Source organism: Desarmillaria tabescens (genome assembly GCF_030435595.1).
Source record: "Desarmillaria tabescens strain CCBAS 213 chromosome Unknown EV420scaffold_226, whole genome shotgun sequence".
Taxonomy (NCBI): domain Eukaryota; kingdom Fungi; phylum Basidiomycota; class Agaricomycetes; order Agaricales; family Physalacriaceae; genus Desarmillaria; species Desarmillaria tabescens.
The window spans coordinates 13,011-30,820 of record NW_026848525.1 but is presented as its reverse complement, the minus strand read 5'-3'; the positions used below and the strand labels follow the sequence as shown (position 1 = coordinate 30,820).

Sequence of the window (17,810 nt, the reverse complement as noted above, 5' to 3'; positions counted from 1 at the left end):
GAATCGTACCGGCCCTTCCAAATGTGTCGTAACTATATTTCATTTCCTAACTCCTCTTAGTATTATTATTTGTCATAGGCACGCCCGTCTCAGTCCCTGTATGTTCTCGAAAATATATTTCGCTGAGAATACGTCAAATGTAAATACAATTTGACAGGGCCCTATAAATTGTATGTTGACAGCTCTAGTAGTTACTGGGGAAATTGTACTTTCGGTTCCCCTGTAGTTACTGGGATAGATTGTATTAAATGGACACTACAGCCTCAAGCGCGGCGAAGACCGGTGAATCAGAGTCGTAGCGTGAATGAAAACTTTTGACAGCCTGGCTAACGTGGGCGTTATGTCACTATAGATTCGACTGCACAGCCTGATATCCTCGATTTCTTTATATATGACTATATTCACCCTTCCTTTTGTTTAATCCCATCGACGCAAATGGCACCTGCAGAAGAAACTCCCCAAACTACTACAACAAAGCCTCTTTCCCCTCGGACACTGATAGCGCGATATGATCAATAGTAAGTAGGGTCCACTGATTTCTCGCGACTCTTCTCTTACGTCGTATCCACTTAGCTTCGACCTGTGCGTTTCTCCCCATACTAAACCGGAGGACCTAGCGTGCTGATATCTAAGTTTAGGAGATCATTTTCGACGACGCTTCGGAGGACGAGCAAGCCAAAGAAACCTAAAACAAAATCTAGCAAGAAACCGGTCCTCGTCGTGAGGCGTCTTATTGACAGCAAGGGACGCCATAATGGCACAGAGGTCGATATTATGAGCACCGGATTGCGAGACATTATTGCGGAAATAAATAATGATGTTCTGGGATTCAGGATTGCGGGAGATACAGCGACAGTACGCATTAAAGCACTACTTACTATCTCATCAGTCTAACAGTCTTGGTGGCAGGTCGAACCGGAGGTTTTCTTTCATTCTCGGATGGGTCTTATTGAACGACTGGTGAAAGTAGAAGCAGAAGAACCCTTAGATGAGGCACTCGTAACCGATCTCAAGACAGCCCTCAATTTCATGGAGGAGCACTTCTCCCGCATCATCACCGAGTTGCCGGTACTCCTTGATCACTGCGAAATTGTATTTGAGCATCTCTGGGCACTCCTACTTCCCAACACTTACGTCTACCACCGCATCTGGTTAACGGAGCAAGACCAGATTCTACGTGCCCGGACTTTCTCCATAGAGTATACGTCAAATGGTACTCCGTTCGGTAACGTAGTGTGCGACATCGTCAGCAATGATGGCGAATCTTTTGGTATCGCACGAGTTGAACTCCAAATCAACTATTTCAAGGGTTCAAGACAGATACAGGATCTGGAGGTCTATCCTTTGGCATTCCACCCGGAGAAGGAAGCTCTACAAACGCATGCCATTTCCCGTGGGAAGAAGTATACCCAACTCACGGAGTCATCTTATTGTGAGGTCAGAGGACCAGCTATAGTTGAAGTAGACGAAAAGCCGCGCAAGTTTAATGTAAGTTTATATCATATCATTATCAAGGTTACAATCGCAGAGACTAAATAGCACTTCGCGCGCAGGCACACGGACACCTAATGATCGACCCCGCTGCGTTCCGCACATATGAGGCGAATGCAGATTACTTAAACATACCTGTACGCAAAGGATTGGACAGAGACTCGCTGACCGACGAACAACACATGATCTGCAACCCTGTTGCTCTCGGCTTCTGTTTTGGTACAAAGACTTGGGGTACGCTTTCCGTAAGCTTTTCGTTGTTGTTAGTGACCGTGCATTTTCAGGTGGCTTTGCGATGGATCGTCTGAAAGACATTATCTGGTCTGACGAGACCTTCAATTCCCTTGTTCTGGGCGATACACAGAAGATCCTTATTCACGCTTTGATTAAGCAGCATGTTGTCCGTGCTGCACAGTATGATGATATAGTACCTGGGAAGGGAAGAGGCCTTATCGGACTTTTGTCAGGAAACCCTGGTTGCGGAAAGACGCTTACTGCAGAAGCCGTTGCAGAGATCACTCGCAGACCTCTATATGTCGTCAGCGCCGGGGAACTAGGAACTCAGCCGCCCGAAGTAGACCGAATGCTCACGCGGATCTTGGAGTTGGCACATAGATGGAATGCTGTGTTATTGTTGGACGAAGCAGAGGTGTTCCTTCAAGAGCGTAGCACAAATGACATCACGCGGAACGCGTTGGTATCCATCTTCCTGAGACAGCTCGAATACTATCAAGGCATTTTGATTTTGACAACCAATTTGGCGGGACAGTGTGATCGCGCACTGGAAAGTAGGTTCAATTGGATGACTTGCCTGCTTAGATTTTTGACTCTTGGTATCTAGGTCGAATCCACTTCTGCATTTCCTACCCGGATCTGGACTACGATGCACGCATGAAGATCTGGAAGATGTTCTTGGCCAAAGGTGCTTTGGACCCAGCGCGAGGCATGAGCGACTTCTGCCTCGATCGCCTCGCTCGACTGCGGCTTAATGGTCGTCAAGTAAGTCTCCCTGTCGTGAAACAAATCATGTCTAACGACGTCCGACAGATCAAGAACGCCGTGGCAAGCGCACAGTCTATTGCATTGAATTGCAATGCACCATTATCTCCGGAACACGTAGACAAGGTACTTGAGGTGCTAAGCGAACGGGAGAAGGCACGGAAGGGGTGTGATAGTCATTGAATTCAAGTTTCGAAAACAGACGAGCTGTGACTCGCATATACCTTTTTCATTGTGTGGGGAATATACAGCTTTGATGACGCTCGGGTAGTGAGGTATCATAGTTATTCTGTATCAGCGTTGTGGTCGATATCGCCTTGGTGAGGGTATTATCGTATTACCAGAGTGTATGATCGGAAGCTTTCCCGATATTTAGTGGCTCTAAGCTTGCTAATGTTCGTCGTGTATTAAGCCTAGGATAGTTCAAATCTTCCTCAGCCACGTACTGAAGAAGTGTATTACTTGTAGATCAAGCGGTTTGTGGCACGTCAGAGCTACTGCTAAGAATTGGCGATGCACCGGTGGTGGTCGTTCCCCCAGAGGTGCGCAGCGCTTGAGAAGAAATTCGAAAAGGTAGGCCAGCGCCTTTCCGAGATAGCAGCGCTATTGCAGAAACTTAACGACAATTCGAAAACATCCAAGACAGAGCTATCACAAGTTGAGGAGGCTTCGAATTCCTCGAATTCAAGCAGGAGCGGAAAGTAGCAGGGGGAAAAAGCGGGGCCGTATCCCCCGAGAACGTGAACCCCCCATGTATACTTGAAGCCAAATCTCTCAAGCATGTAATTGGAACATAGCGTTACGCCCATACGTTACTTGTAAAGCAATATGCTCTGTCTTTTCCGCTGTGAATGACTATAGAAGTTGAGTCCCACTTTCACTAGTACTCTGCTCCCAAAAAAGGACGATAGGGGGCTTGTTACTAACTAGTGTACTAACGACCCGCTCCGTCAACGACTTATTGGAGCGGAGGGATGAAGCTTTTTTTCGGGAACAGGGTAGAGCGTCGTCAAAGAGGCTGGGTCCTAGGTCTTCCTCTCGAGTCGATGATTTCTAATTAATGGCCTCTAGTATAGGTCAAAATGCTTGAGCGCCTCCTTAGTCGAGAGCTTTTAGATCAGAAATAACAAATGACCTCTTGCCATTAAACAGGTGTGTTACTTGAAAAAACCAACAATCTATACCAGCCTAGCATACACGCTCCCACTTTCTGATTGATACTCCACCCTAATCTCCGCCTGGTCACAAAAATGGGCGAGGGCAAAGAATGCCGCGATTGAGGGAACAGCAAGCTCGGTTTCTCTCAGGATGACAGGAGGAGGGGAGTAACCCGCATTTAGTTGCATGCAGGAGTGATAGAGGTGATGTCCTGCTTCGTCGACGTCTTCTTCTCGGAGTCTGGGGTCCACGAGGGATATAGCCTTTCGTCGGGAGTAGGCGTAGGTGTGTCGGATTGGGGGTGGATCATCGAGAGCGCCATTGATGATCGCTGAGAGGACGGACTGGGAGTGGGGAGCGCAGGTGTCATCGAGATGCTGTCGATAGAGAGAGTCGATGATTTCCAACGACGCCTTGGTAGGCTCTTTGTTTCTCAGCTGGGCGACCTCATGGAGGAGCTCCATTTTGTCCCTCTGAGTAGTTAGCATTGCTATAAGATCAAGACTCTCGAGCATACTGTGAGTCCTTTGATGCTGTCTTTGAGTTCTTGTGCCTCTAATTTTAGCTTGACGATACGGAGCGGGCCATGTCGGTTTAATATACGGGCCAGTCGTAGTGCAGTCATAGACATGGTTTGAAGGAGCTTCAAGTTTTGGATGGTGGGAGATGAAGGTATGTACCAAGTCTAGGAACTATTACTTACGTCTCACTGGCGTCTTGCGATGCGAGACAAAGTTTCAGTTCGCTCGTAATGCGTAACAAGCTAGCGGCCAACATATGCCGATGTTTAAGTGATATTCCACCTGTATAAATCCGTTCGTAGATGGCTAAGTATGAGGACTTTTGGGTCGACGAGGATCTCGTCGTCGTAAGGGATGTTTATTCCAGAGAGGCTCCTTGTGCAAGAAATACGCAGGTGTGAGTAACAAAGTGAGTATCTCAGCATCCTAATGGAATCCATGTATCTCGATATCGGAGAAATGGTGTGCTCATCCATCATACGACAAGTGCGATAGATGTCTTCTTCGTCGATATAGCCCCTGGGCTGGAATACACCGTTGATGATTTCCAACGCCGGCCCTCGAGCGCCTCCTCAGTCGAGCGGAATCTTCCAGTTAAACATCTCCTTTTTCTTGGCGTCTACTTGGTGGAATACCTGGTTCGCCCTGGAGATCTCCGCTTCGTCGCTCTGGTATAGCATCGTGGACCTCAGGTGTATTATGAGCGCCGAGTAGGATTGCGTTTAGGTGGAAAACCGACACTTTCGATATCTTGTGTTTTATACAAGCCGGCGATGAGATGCATTTCGCACACCTGTAGGTTTGTAGTTCGGAAGAGGGGCGACATCGAGAAAGCATGCAGGACATTGTAACGGACATGCGGGAGATGAGAAAAGTTTACGATGCAAGAAAACAGCGTAGATATCAGTCTAAATCGAGGCCAACAGCCTATCCTCATCTCTGGACAGATATAGCACTCGTATCTTCGCCTCCCGACAAAACTGAGCGAGGGCAAAGAACGCAGCGACCTTTGGAGGAGAAAGATTGTTTTGTTTCAAAAATATATGTTTTGAGAACCCGGTGAGTGGGAGGTTTTTGCAGCAGGATTTGTAGAGCCTATGGCCGGCTTTGTCAACGTCGGCTTGGTGGAGTAGGGGGTCTATGAGGGAGATGGCGTTCTTCCTGCAGGAGGCGTATGTGTGGAATGAATTGTCGAGGGCGCCGTTAATGATTGCAGAGAGAACGGATTGGGGGCTGGGAGAGAGAAGTCCTAGGCGTCGTCGGTAGATGGAGTCGATGACGTCTGTGTGATATGGATACAGGATCTATCTGGAAAGATACATTGAACGGTTACACACCCAATGAAGTCTTGGCAGAGAGGGTTCCTTGTAGCTCGGCGACTTGGTAGAGAAGATGTACATTGTCAGCCTGTGAGTTATCTAACAAAGTGATCAAGAATGTCTAGAATCCACACACCTCAATATCGGAGAAACGGCGTCGCTCCTTATCCCATTCTCGTTCTTGTTCGCGTGCTCCATCCCTCATCAATTTCAGTTCATCCCTAATTGATTTCAGCTGCCGTTGAAACTCGAGCCGCTGTTCTTCGTGCGAGGCCTCGAGTCGATCGATTATACGTTCGTGGGCTTGTAGAAGGGCGTCGCAGTCGGAAGGAATACTATCGGACCTATTTATTCTAGAGAGGCTTCTTGTAAAAGGGACTAGGATACGCAGACGGCAAGCAGAATGCATGGTGCAAGGAGTATCGGGATTTGCCGAACGATGTCTCTTCCAGCTGAATTGCTGCTGATCGTCTTTGAACGGCTCTACTACCGCACAGACAAATGGACTCGAGAACCAGACTATCCCACATTAGCCGCGTGCTCGCTCACACAACGGTCGTGGTATCTCCCCGCGCAGAGACTACTGTTCAGACACATCCCGGCCAGTGTCCGCCTTGTCCGCCTATTTGACCACATCCGCATCCTTGATATGATCCTCACTCCCGACTCCATCCCCGACCTCGTGTTCCTGCTCGCCCACTGCCCGCGTCTGTACGAACTTGGTTTATCTGTGCGAGGCGTGTTTACACTCCCGCCCTCCGTCGTTACCGCCAACATCCGTGCTCTCCGCCTCGTCGAATGCAGCGTCCAGTCCCCGATCTTATACGACCTCCTCGCCCTGTTCCCTAGTATCCGCTTCCTCAGCATCGGCACCGAGATCGTCGCCCCGCCCCCGCCCACTGCCTCTCCCGCCCCCCGCCTCTACGAGCTCGCTCTCAAACGATCTTTAGGCACCGACATCCTCACATGGATCCTCGCAAACTCTTCCGGATCTCTCCGCATCCTCGAGCCAATGGACCTCCCCAGTGTGGGTATGAGAGATGTTCTCCTCCCACACGGACCATCCATCCACTCCCTCCGCATCTTCCGCTTCTCCAACACCGCAGCCTCCATCCTCCGCTCCTGCACCAACCTCAAAGAGTTTGTCCTGTCGAGCCTCCCTGTTATGGGTCCACGTCTCGCTGACCTCCCCAAATCCATCGAGCACTTTAGCTTGGCAAACTCCCATGCCTCGACGACAGACTGGAATCCATTCGTGCTGCTCCTACCTCAGCTCCCTGCGTTGAAGACATTTACCTGTGACAAGTGTTCCAAGTCTCAGTATGGCTTTGACGCCATGAAACTAATATGCAACAATAGCCATATTGATTTGTTGGCAGACGCATCGAATTGGTGGCCGGTACGCCAACTGTCTTTACAAAGCCTACCTGCTAACTGTTCACAGAACGAAGATCCCGTTCCCGTTCCTTCTTTCCCCCGTGGCCGCTCTCCAGACAACTTTCCGCTCATGAATTAATCACAAAACCCGCCTCGGATACTCGCTGCCACCCACACGACGTATACACTTGCGCCTACAACCGACAAAAGGCTATATCCCTCGTGGACCAGGAGAGGATGTCGACGAAGCGGGGCATCACCTCTATGACTCATGCATCCTGGTTGCGCACATACCATCACGTCTTGAGAGAAGGCGACCTCTCCCTCCCTCCTTCCCTCGCAGCTTTTGTTACCCTGACTACCCTGGCTCGTTTGTGTGACCGGGCGAGGATCTGGGTGGAGTATATACTAAGAATTGTATCTTGACAATCCGATTTTTGAATGTGATGGGCACTTAAAATCTATAATCTAGCCAGTAGTTAGTGCCGCTACAATATCGGCCCAGGTATGTCGCATAATGGGTAGAACGAGATTAGCCGGACATTGGCAGAGACTTTGTTCGGCAAATTCCGAAACTCTTTGGTAAATGTCCACCATGTCTGTCTTCGCTTCGCGGATAGCCCGTCTGCCGCGTATCTCTTGTACAAGAGGTCTCTCGCGAATAAGAATCCCTCGCAATGAAGTCTCCTTCAACATCAAGTACCTCACAGACGCCCACGAACGTGAACTCACTTTCCTCCAGTCCAGTTACGAGAACCAGTTGTCAGAGCTTCGGCAAGAGCTGGAAAGCCTGAAGGATACCAACCGCGAATGGGAGCAACGGCAATGGAAATGGGAGCAAGAACGCGCAGAACGAGAACGGGAAATATCCTCGAGGAGTCGTATTAAGGAGCAGCTGATGGTATACTTACACTTACTCGGAGCGTTGACTTGGGAACTAATGCATAATGTGTTACACTCAAGCGTGACAAAATCCAGCTTCTCCACAAGGTCGCGTGGCTGAGACAAGACGTGTCCGCAGCTCCGTCCTTGCGTATGTGCCTATTTCCCCCACTTGCGCAGATACCTAACCCCTGTAGGCATCATCGACTCGATCTACCGGCAGCGCCTCAAAGACCTTCCCCCGGGCCCTGGTCCGCAGTCCGTCCTCTCTGCGATCATCTCCGGCGCCCTCGATACCCCATCGCACACTTACGCTTGCTCCCGACAAAAAGCCATCTCCCTAGTGGACCCCACACTCGAAAAAAACGACGTCGACCTGGCTGGGCATAACCTCTACCAGGCCTGCCTCGACCACGTCCCAGTTCAAGAGTATAGCCCGCCCATTGACCTGAGAGAAGGCCAGCTTTCCCTCCCCTCGGTCGCTGCATTTTTTGCACTCGCTCATTGGTCCCGGGCAGAGATCTCGGTATATTATATCTCGAAGAGCGGGGAGATGGTAGCGAGTCTCGAAGGCAGCTCTTATTACGATGACGATTCTCTGAGGGATATAGAACTAAGTTAACGACTGGTGGCTATTGAAAGAGTGATACTCCTTATCCAGCACGCCGAATATATTCAATGTAGATTTTTGAAGTGCTGCACTCTGAACGAATACACAAGCAGCGAGAAAAATATGCTTCATTAGCGCCAGCATTCCGTGAAAGAGTCAAATTTACGGGCTAAACTTCCGAGTTCCAAACAAGACACAAGATCGCAAGAATGGTCGTAGGCCGCACTCTCAAAATCAAAGATATGAAGAACTCCCTTTCCATCTCTCGTGATATTCCTGGGCTGGAGATCATAATGGACCATGCCGATAGAATCCTACAGCTGAGCAAACACAACCCCACATGACTGATACTCCACACTAATCCTCGCCTGATCGCAAAAATGAGCAAGTGCAAAGAAAGCAGTGACCGAGGGAGGAACCAGATCCTCGTGTCTCAGGACAACAGGATTCGTGTAGCCCTCGTTCATTATATTCCGATGACAGGAGAGATAGACGCTGCGTCGACGTCGCCTTCGTCGAGATCAGAGTCCACGAGGGATATAGCTCTTTTTCGTGAGTAGCTGTAGTTCTGGGATGGGCTGTCGAGGGCACCGTTGATGATTTCTGAGACGACGGACTGGGGGCCGGGGGAGAGCCGGCCCAAGTCGTTTTCGAGACGCCGTCGGTAGAGAGAGTCTATGATTTCCAACGACGCCTTGGCGGGTTCTGCGTTTCTCAACTGGGCGACCTGATGGAGGAGCCCCACTTTGTCGCTCTGAGTTGTTTAGTTATGTGTAGCATCGTCGAAGAGTCAGAGCGTACTATGAGCGCCTCTTCAGTCGAGCAGAACTTGGATATTTCCTTTTGCTTGGCGTCTAGCTGTTCTTGGAAGCGGGATACCTGGTTCTCCAGCGCTTTTGAGGTCTTGTCTTGGTATTCCCGATGCAAGCGAACTATTTCGCGCTCGTGTGCAACGATTAGGGGTGTGATGCTGTCTTCGAGTTCCTGTGCTGATGATTTTAGTTTGGCGATAGTACGGAACGGTCCACGACGAGCGAAGGTTCGCAGAGCAGTGACAGGCAATGGCATTGGCATGGTGGTGGTGGTGTTACCGGTGCCAGGATGGTTGAAAACAGGGAATCGCAAATGACGTCACGAGGAACGCCTTCGTTTCTCGGCACGCCTCAGCACGAAGGATCATGCTCCCGGCTTGTTTCCCCCAGCAACAACGTTCCTCGGACAAGTATGGTTTCGACTCGGATGACTTTTTGAGCTGTAAAACTACATTTCGAACTTGATGTGATATTGACTACTCCTTAGTGGACAGTATGGAATGTGATATCCTGTCGAACGTATGAGCAACGCAAGTCTCGGAGGCGAAGCTCGGGGAACGTTCCACACTGCGGTAGCCTGGATGGGTGGACTGGTAAATAGCGCAGTTCTTGACTTATTTACTTCAATTTGATGAACATCCAGCACTACTTCAATTTAAGCACTCTAAACAAAGACATATGCATCTAAAAAAATGTGCCTCCAAGTCACTGGCGCCAGCCTTCCGCAAACGAGTCAAATTTACGGGCCAAGCTTCCGAGTTCCATACAAGACGCAAGATCGCAAGAATGGTCGTAGGCCGCACTCTCAAAATCAATTATGCGAATAACCCCCTTTCCATCTCTGGTGATATTCCTGGGGTGGAAGTCATAGTGGACCATGCCGATAGAATGAAGGGCTTTGCAGTGATTCCAGATGACCTTCCTACGTACAGTCAAAACCAGAAAAGAAAAGAAATAAGATGCGGAAGATACATAACCTGCATCCTTCCACGAACAACCCACGCTCTCTCCACCATCGGCCATGATCATGGCTGCCCAATATTGATCGGGCATGGCGAATGCGCCATAATAGGCAGGGGCGACATCGAATAGTTGACGACTTTGAAGGTACTGGTAGGCCTTGAGCTCCTTTTTCATCACATCGAAATGCCGTCGCGGATACATCTTGACCACCAGTGGGGAGCCGTCGCTGAGGGTGCCACGCCAGACTCGAGCATAATTGCCTCGATGGATTTCCCGTGAGATGGCCACAGAGCAAGATATTAGATTAGTCGACGCCAACAGAGGAGAAGACCTGAACACGTCAGAGCCGCTAGCACTACCAGAGAGAGGAGCATCGTTGACCGGGCGCAAACTCTCGTAACGAAAAACTACTCGAGGAGCCGCAGATACACCTGGATGGTCTACGTAAAACAACAACTGAAAATTGTGTCAAAGAAGGGCTGAGAAAAAGTTTCTGGGATAAAACGTACCGTAGCTGGTATGGATGCGATCTGAGTTTGTCCGACGTCGACTCGATCGGTGAGCGCTGGTTTGCCCTGTTTCGACCTGGAGACGGTTGAGATACTCAACCTTTTCGAGGACCGCACCTTGAGAGGCTTCACCAGTGCTGGAAGCTGAGGAATAGTATCCACGATGACATTAGGAAGTAGTAAACCGGTCAGAACTGCCAGAAGTGGAATTCCGCCATCGTCGTGGGGCGTGCAGAAGTCGTACACGGGAGGGTTGTCGTCTTCGAAAAGATGGTAGTGCGGGGACACCAATAAAGCGTGCTCCCCACTATCATATGTTACTTGAAAATAAATGAGACATTATTTAACCACGCATTGGCAAATAGAAAAAATGGGCGCACCACGTTCCGTCAAAATAGCGGACACGCCGCTGAAAAACAGACCAAATTTTGCCCGTGGTGTGCAGGTGTATCCCTGGAGCCACATCTTAAGGCCATTCGCTGTTAGTTATCTGTGCCAAAGACAACCATACTGACTTTGATGGCCATGGCCCTGCCACCCTCTTACCCTACAGGCTCATAGACCTGCGACTCTCGAAGCTCCGTTGCGTAGCGGTAAAGCACTCTCGGGTGCTTTATCTCCACACCGACCACCTTGACGTCCTCGTGGATGTCGATATTGTGCGTAAACAAGTTCATCTCGCCCGTTTCCGATTCCAATTCCGACACATGCACCAGATCCACAGAGAAAGAGCTTTCAAGGGCGGCGACGGCTTCCAAGACGACCATCCGTACATTTTGCAGTATCCACAAGATGTCGTATTCGTTTTTGAGTTTCTGCTTCGCACTTGCCACCTCGAATAGGGTTGAGATGCTGCTAGCGACGTAGAAGGGGACGGGGTCATCGATTATGCCTAGCTGCTCTATCAAGGCCTCTAACGGAAGAAGTATGCGGTCTAGGAAACTGGGATCCAAGCTGCTCTGGCGCAGGAATTCCTCGGGTTCTGGCGGTATGTTGGCGGAATATGGTATGCTTTGAGTCGAAGCGGGCTCCAGAATGCTGGGATGGGAGGGAAATCGCAAATGTAAAAATTCTCGCCAACGTCTAGATAGGATGGAGAACCAGCTTCTCCGCCTGGAGAGGACTCGTCGCCAGCAAGAAACAGAATGCAAGGAAAAAATTTGACCAATATTGCATATCTCAGCTACCCTTCATAGAACAGTTTGTCAATCATAAACATATCATGAGCCTTGTGCAATTTCTCCATCGCCCCTATCCCCGGTGCCCACTGTATTTTTTCGGACAACCGCATCGGGTACTCTGCCTCACCATCCTTCCCAGCCCAATCAAAATCAATCAACTTGACTTTATCATCTCGCGTGAGCATGATATTCTGCCGCCGCAAGTCACCAAATACAAAGTCGTGCTCATGCAGTTTAAGGATAGCCTCGCGCACCGATGTGACAAACGATTCTGGTGCCTTTCGACCTTGGTATCGGACAAATGCGTTAGTACCTTCCACCTCTTCCATCACCACCATGCAAAGACTGCCATATGAAGGTGCATCGGCGGAAGAATCAATAGGACCGTGATAGAGGAGCTTTGGGGCTAAATCAGCATTAGCAAGAAGTTGATGTGCTTCATCCCCATATTGCTCTACAAACTTGACAACAATGCGGGTGCGAGAAGGGTCTGTTGTTTCTGCGAGAAAGGTGACACAGAGGGTATCTTGTGGATCTATTGGGCGGAGATATCGAAAAGAGGTAGTCGAGTTGTTCGAGGTATAGCTCTTGACATGAGGGTAGTAGCGAGGGTGCTCCATCGAGGTTACAGGTATAGTAGGTACGACGAGTGTATCCCAGTAGTTTGCCAACGAGGTAAGACAGTTACCGAAGACGTGAAAGAGCTGGGCTATGCGTCGGTAATGAGGGCTGTTCAGATGAAGATCGACGACCCTAACGAGATCCGTCAATGGTTCGATAATCAACTTGTCGGTAAAGACGGCGCCCAAGACACCTATCCAAGGACCTGCAGCTGCGAGGACAAGAGTAGGGCAGCAGGTTGCATTTCTGTAATTGGCGCGCTAGCAAAAGAACGGTCATCTAGGACAGAACGGAAAACATTCAGATTTACATTTTCTTGCGCCCAAAAGTGGCGGACAGACAAACCCCCCTGAATGGAGGGGTCGGACCCGCCCGTTCCTATCTCATCCTTGATCTCACTCAGCGAAAGGGCCACGTTCTCTCCTTCCACTGCGTGCACGGGTCGATGTACAATGGTACCATCAGGTTCAGTTCCATCGATATTGACGATATGCTCGAGGGAGTGGCCGATGGCGGCTGAGAGGTGAGGAACAAGGTTTTCCCTTCGACGCTTGTCTCCCTTCCTGGAGCCTGTATAAATAGCCGAGGATACCTCAACGACCTTCATGGTGGCACGTGAGACGTCTTGAGGCACTGGGAGATCCACATTGGCGAACTCCGTCCTAAATTGGGAAAAGACAGGATGATAGAGAGCGATGGGTAAACCTTCAGTATTCTGAGGATGGTCAGCGTCGTAACGGCCATCAAATATTGGTCTTTGTTTGCTTTGGTGATCTTTGTACCCCGTCGACTTGGCCTGCTGGGAAGGCGTTGGTCCTCTGAGAACCTCGGAAAGCGTCTCTTGAAAGTCTAACGTAAAGTAAAACAATAGTGTGGAGTTAGATTAGCACCGACACGTACTACGAGGCATTAGATCATGAACTGGATCTAGCATCTCTTCGGATTCTGGCGGCTCAAGAACGACGACGAAATCGAGTAAATCGACATTATCATCGGTAACGCTTGGCATAGAAAGCTTGGTTGACGTTGATAAATAGGTTGCATGGTTCTCGATAGCGCCAACGAGTGGGTTATGGTTACTCTCCCAATCAGGGACGGTCATGGGTTCATTCAACTAATGATGCAAAGTTGAACAAGAATCTTGACAGTATAGGAACAAGCACGTGCTTTCCAGAGTTTGATGCTATCCTGGTCCCATGTTCCAACCCGCTTGAACTTTTGTGAGTCTTTGACTCGCACAAAGACGGCTTCGATAGCATCGTCAGTCAGAGGTGCCTTTGGTTTCATCGATAACTTGATGCTGACGACGGGCATATACTGTTTGGACAGGGCGGGATCATAGATGCCACAGTAAAACTTTTGCATGGCTGAAAGGGAAGATGTGCCGGTCGTCCAATTAAGCTCGGATTTGAAACTCCGACTGCCAGCCCCCCGCCGTCATAATTACCTTGTTTGTCAAGGTTTTCCAACATGGATGAATGGTTCAACGAACTGACACGGGGGATATAGCCTTTTGTCAGGAATAGGCATAAGTGCGTACGTCGTGCAATGGCGCAAACAGAGTGCCGCTAATGATCGCGGAGAGGACGGCCTGTGGGTTGGGGGAGAGGTCCTATCATATCCTTCTACCTCCTTCTACTTATCACACCAACGGAGGCTACAACAGATGCGCGATAATCATTTGGTTAGTGGTACAATGGCTACGATGAAACATAATGTAATCAAAAGAAAGAAAGATCATGAATTTGAGAAATTCTGCCGTTCAATTATGGATTTCTGTCGTGCGTCTCGAGAGACGCGCCTGGAAGACCATGAGAATGTCGCTAAGTCCAGCACTTTCGATCCACATACCAATAATGTTGCATAATATTATTCTGCCCGAGCTTCGCAAGGAATGTCTCATCATGCGTAATGATAATAAGCTGGAAGTTTGACTGATGCTTCCGCTCATTGATGATGCTAACCCATGACTCGTTTCAGTACCAACCAATACACATTGTGACGACAACTCACTCCACGAGACTATCAGCCAGCGCATCGATATTCTCCCTATCCAGAGCATTCGTCGGCTCGTCCAAAGCCAGAATACCACAATTCTGCCCAAAGGAATCGGAGAGCGCCAGACGGATGATGATCGATGCCAGCATCTTTTGGCCGGCCGAGCAGCGACCACGCATGTCCATCTCTACTTGGTCTTTCGTCATCACCACCTGTCAGTAGAGTCAGGATCGCCACCACTGGAAAAAATGGCGGAGAATGTCATACGCGATAATTGTACGAGCGTTTTGAAGCGCCACCCTCGACGTCCGAGCGGATCTTGATACCGTCGATATCTGTGTTTCAATCCAGTTAGCATCAGTCAGAGAGGTGAGCTACATACATACCAGTTCCCTGGTACGTCCTATTCCACAGGTGCCTCATCGTGTCATTGACTTCTTCCATCTTCAGACCGTGGTACTTCATGATCGCGCTGCCATAGAACCGGCATTAGATAACGTGTCAGCAATGGAGGAGAACACGCACTTGTCCAGAGCCTTGGCATACAACTCCAAGTCGTTGTTAGCCACATCCGACATCTAAGAAGGGACAGTGATGAGTTTCATTGGAATTCGTGCACTGCCACAACCCACACACCTTCACTTTGACTAACTGATCGGTATATCTGGTGTCAATCTCCTTGAACTCCTTCATATCCTTCTCCGATTGCTTCAGCTGAGCTCTCAGCGAACTCAACTCTCCAGCAATATGAGAGTACTTTAATCATAAGCCGTCAGAAGAGGGAAAGGAAAATCCAAAGTCAGAGTGACCCACCGACGCTTGCAATTTCTGCTCCTTCTCCTTCTCAGGTCCATACTTTTCCTCGAAATTCCTCCGCGCTCTCGCAGCCGCCTCCAAATCGAGGCTATCGATCTTATCCTGGATATCCTTGACCTGACGCGCTAGCTGTCTTATGCGTATGTTCTCCTGCAGGTTCGCCCTCTTGGCATCCCCACCACCGATTTCCCGATCAAGTTGGGTGATCGAGTCGCGACATTTCTGCAAGCTGTCCATGCACTCTTTGATCTCCAGGTCGGCCTGTTCGCTCCTCCTCTCGTTCTCTGCGAGTTTCTGAGCTCTCCTTTGCATGACATACCTAGAATTTGGATTCGAATAAGGACGAAATCCGGGTGATGTACGTGAACTGCGTACCTTTCGACATCCTTGTGAATGCTCTCCAGTCTATCGTTGCTCTGGTTGGATGCTTGCACATTACTCTGGGCTTCTGTGATTTGAGCGTTCAGAGCCTGTTCAGTGGTCTTGAAGTCTGCTTCGAGAGCGTCGATGGGCCCCTGAGCTTCCGCTAGTTGAGCGTCGGCATCCTGAACACAAAAAATTAGTCGTATATTATCCAAAGGTCATCGGATTTCCATGCCTTGACTCTTTTATTGAACGTCTCAATGCTTTCTTTCGTAGACTCGACTCGCCTCCGGGTATCCTCCCTTTCCTTGATCTTGTTCTGAAGATCCCATTCGTCTTTCTCCATCTTATGAACATCACCCTCGATAGTACGATATAGGTTATTCTGGCGATCCTTCTCTTTCATTATCTGTGATTTCTCCCGGTCGAGTGCATGTCTGGAAGTGACATCGTGAGACAACCAGTCAGAAAGGCGAAGCAGATACCTACATCTTCGTGGATATCTCATCTAGCTCATTCTGAACGTCTCGCATGGTCTTGGTAGAGCCGGTAGCAGCTAACTCCTTTTCATAGCTTTCCACCTCTTCCTCTGCACGCTGAATTTCTTTCTGGAGGCGAGAGGCGTTCCTGGCAGTGATCTGGAGCCCTTGGATGTCCTTTATTTGCTTTTTGACGACCGCGAGTTCTTGGTCAGCCTAGAGATACATCAGTACATGTCGTTCTTCCCGAACATTTTACGAACCTTCTCGGCCTTAGTAGTAGCCTCGGCCACCTTGTCCTCCTCCTTCTCGATCTCATCCTGCAACGCGGGTATATCCTTCATCTTCAGCTGCCTCTTGTTATTCTCGATAGGCATTAGAGCCTGTAACCGTTCCAGCTCGCCTTGCCATTCCTTAATCTGATCCCGTTCATTTTCGATAGACACATCGGCGCTCTTAGTCATTTGAGTGTTAAGCTAGAAAAGAATTGGCGCCTTCAGTCAAGCTTCAAAACTACCATCATATGGACTTACGAATGTCTCAAAGATTGCGAACACTTTGGCATCCATATGCCGGTCACACACTGAACACCTTTGGGATTCCTTCCCGATCTGGTACAGGCTCTCGTATACCTGGTAGGATCCGACTTGTCTGTGCATAATGAAGCCAAGCGGAAGACAGGCACAAAACGAAACCTTACGAATTTCGAAATCTCAGCTCAGAATTGACGTCTGCGATCGCCTTTTCCAGTGGTTGGTCAAGATTTTCCGCCAGAATCTTCTCAACCCCTGTGCATAACACACACATATCAGCGTCTGTTGATAAAAAGTCGTGGTCAACGCACTCTTCAGCTCAGCTTCCTTCTTCTCCAGTTGGGTTTGCATATTGGATAGAGTGGCTTCTGCATGTTGCAGTGTTTGGTTAGCGCTGTTGGCTTTAGCTTCCAGTTCACTACATTCAGCTTCCTTCTCGCTGGACAGATATGGTCAGGAACGGATGTGTTTAGTGATCAATGACGAAACGCACGTCAATAGCCGGTCTACATCAGTCCCTATGGTGTCTGTATTCACATTTTTCTTGGTGAGAGCACGGTACTTCTCGTTGATATTATCGATCCTAGTAGACGACATCAGTAATGGAGTTTGGGGTTCGGCAAAAACCTACGCATGGTTCATGTCAGCAGTCTTCGACTTGACCTCCCCCCTCTTGAGATCCAGAGCAACACGAGCCTCAGCCTGATTGCTTAACGACGTTAGTTCACCACTGAGAGCCTCGCGCTGGCGCTCAAGAACCTGAGCCTGGGTAGCTTTCTCGGCCAATTGTCCATCATAGTCGGATTCATTGAGACTTTTCTTCAACTTTTCCAGTCGTCTCCTCTTGTCCTCGATGTTGTCCTTCATGGTGCTGAGCTCTATCTCGTAATTCTCGGAACTATCCAAGAACTTCTCATCCTCTCTAATCTTCTTCCGCCGCTCAACCTATTGAGACTCAGCATGAGAGAAATGGATAAGGAGAGGAGGGTTACGCACAATCTGTTCTTGCAAACTGGTTCGTGTTGCCTTGTGCTGTTCCGCCTGACTCGTGAGTTGCATGTGCTTCTTAGTATATTCATCGCGTTTTTCAGCTAGCTCGGTCTAAATAATGGGTAGTACGAGATTCCATCATCAGATGCCATATCGTACCTTGAGTTTATTGACAGCGGCCTTATGCG

At 49.2% G+C, this 17,810-nt stretch overlaps 1 protein-coding gene across 1 annotated transcript; it reads left to right on the top strand.

Annotated features, from left to right (window-relative positions):
- The first annotated feature begins 7,424 nt into the window (after positions 1–7,424).
- EV420DRAFT_529667 (uncharacterized protein) lies at positions 7,425–8,553 on the top strand. The gene is made up of 3 exons (XM_060482484.1): positions 7,425–7,766; positions 7,829–7,898; positions 7,945–8,553. Exons 1-3 carry the CDS (start codon positions 7,452–7,454, stop codon positions 8,367–8,369), a joined length of 810 nt encoding a protein of 269 aa, XP_060321530.1. The 5' UTR covers positions 7,425–7,451; the 3' UTR covers positions 8,370–8,553.
- Positions 8,554–17,810: the final 9,257 nt, after the last annotated feature.

Coding starts and splice junctions, on each gene's coding strand:
- EV420DRAFT_529667 (XM_060482484.1), top strand. CDS start 7,452: ATGTCCACCATGTCTGTCTTCGCTTCGCGGATAGCCCGTCTGCCGCGT. Junction 7,767..7,828: donor GTATTAAGGAGCAGCTGATG/GTATACTTACAC, acceptor GTTACACTCAAG/CGTGACAAAATCCAGCTTCT. Junction 7,899..7,944: donor GTCCGCAGCTCCGTCCTTGC/GTATGTGCCTAT, acceptor TAACCCCTGTAG/GCATCATCGACTCGATCTAC.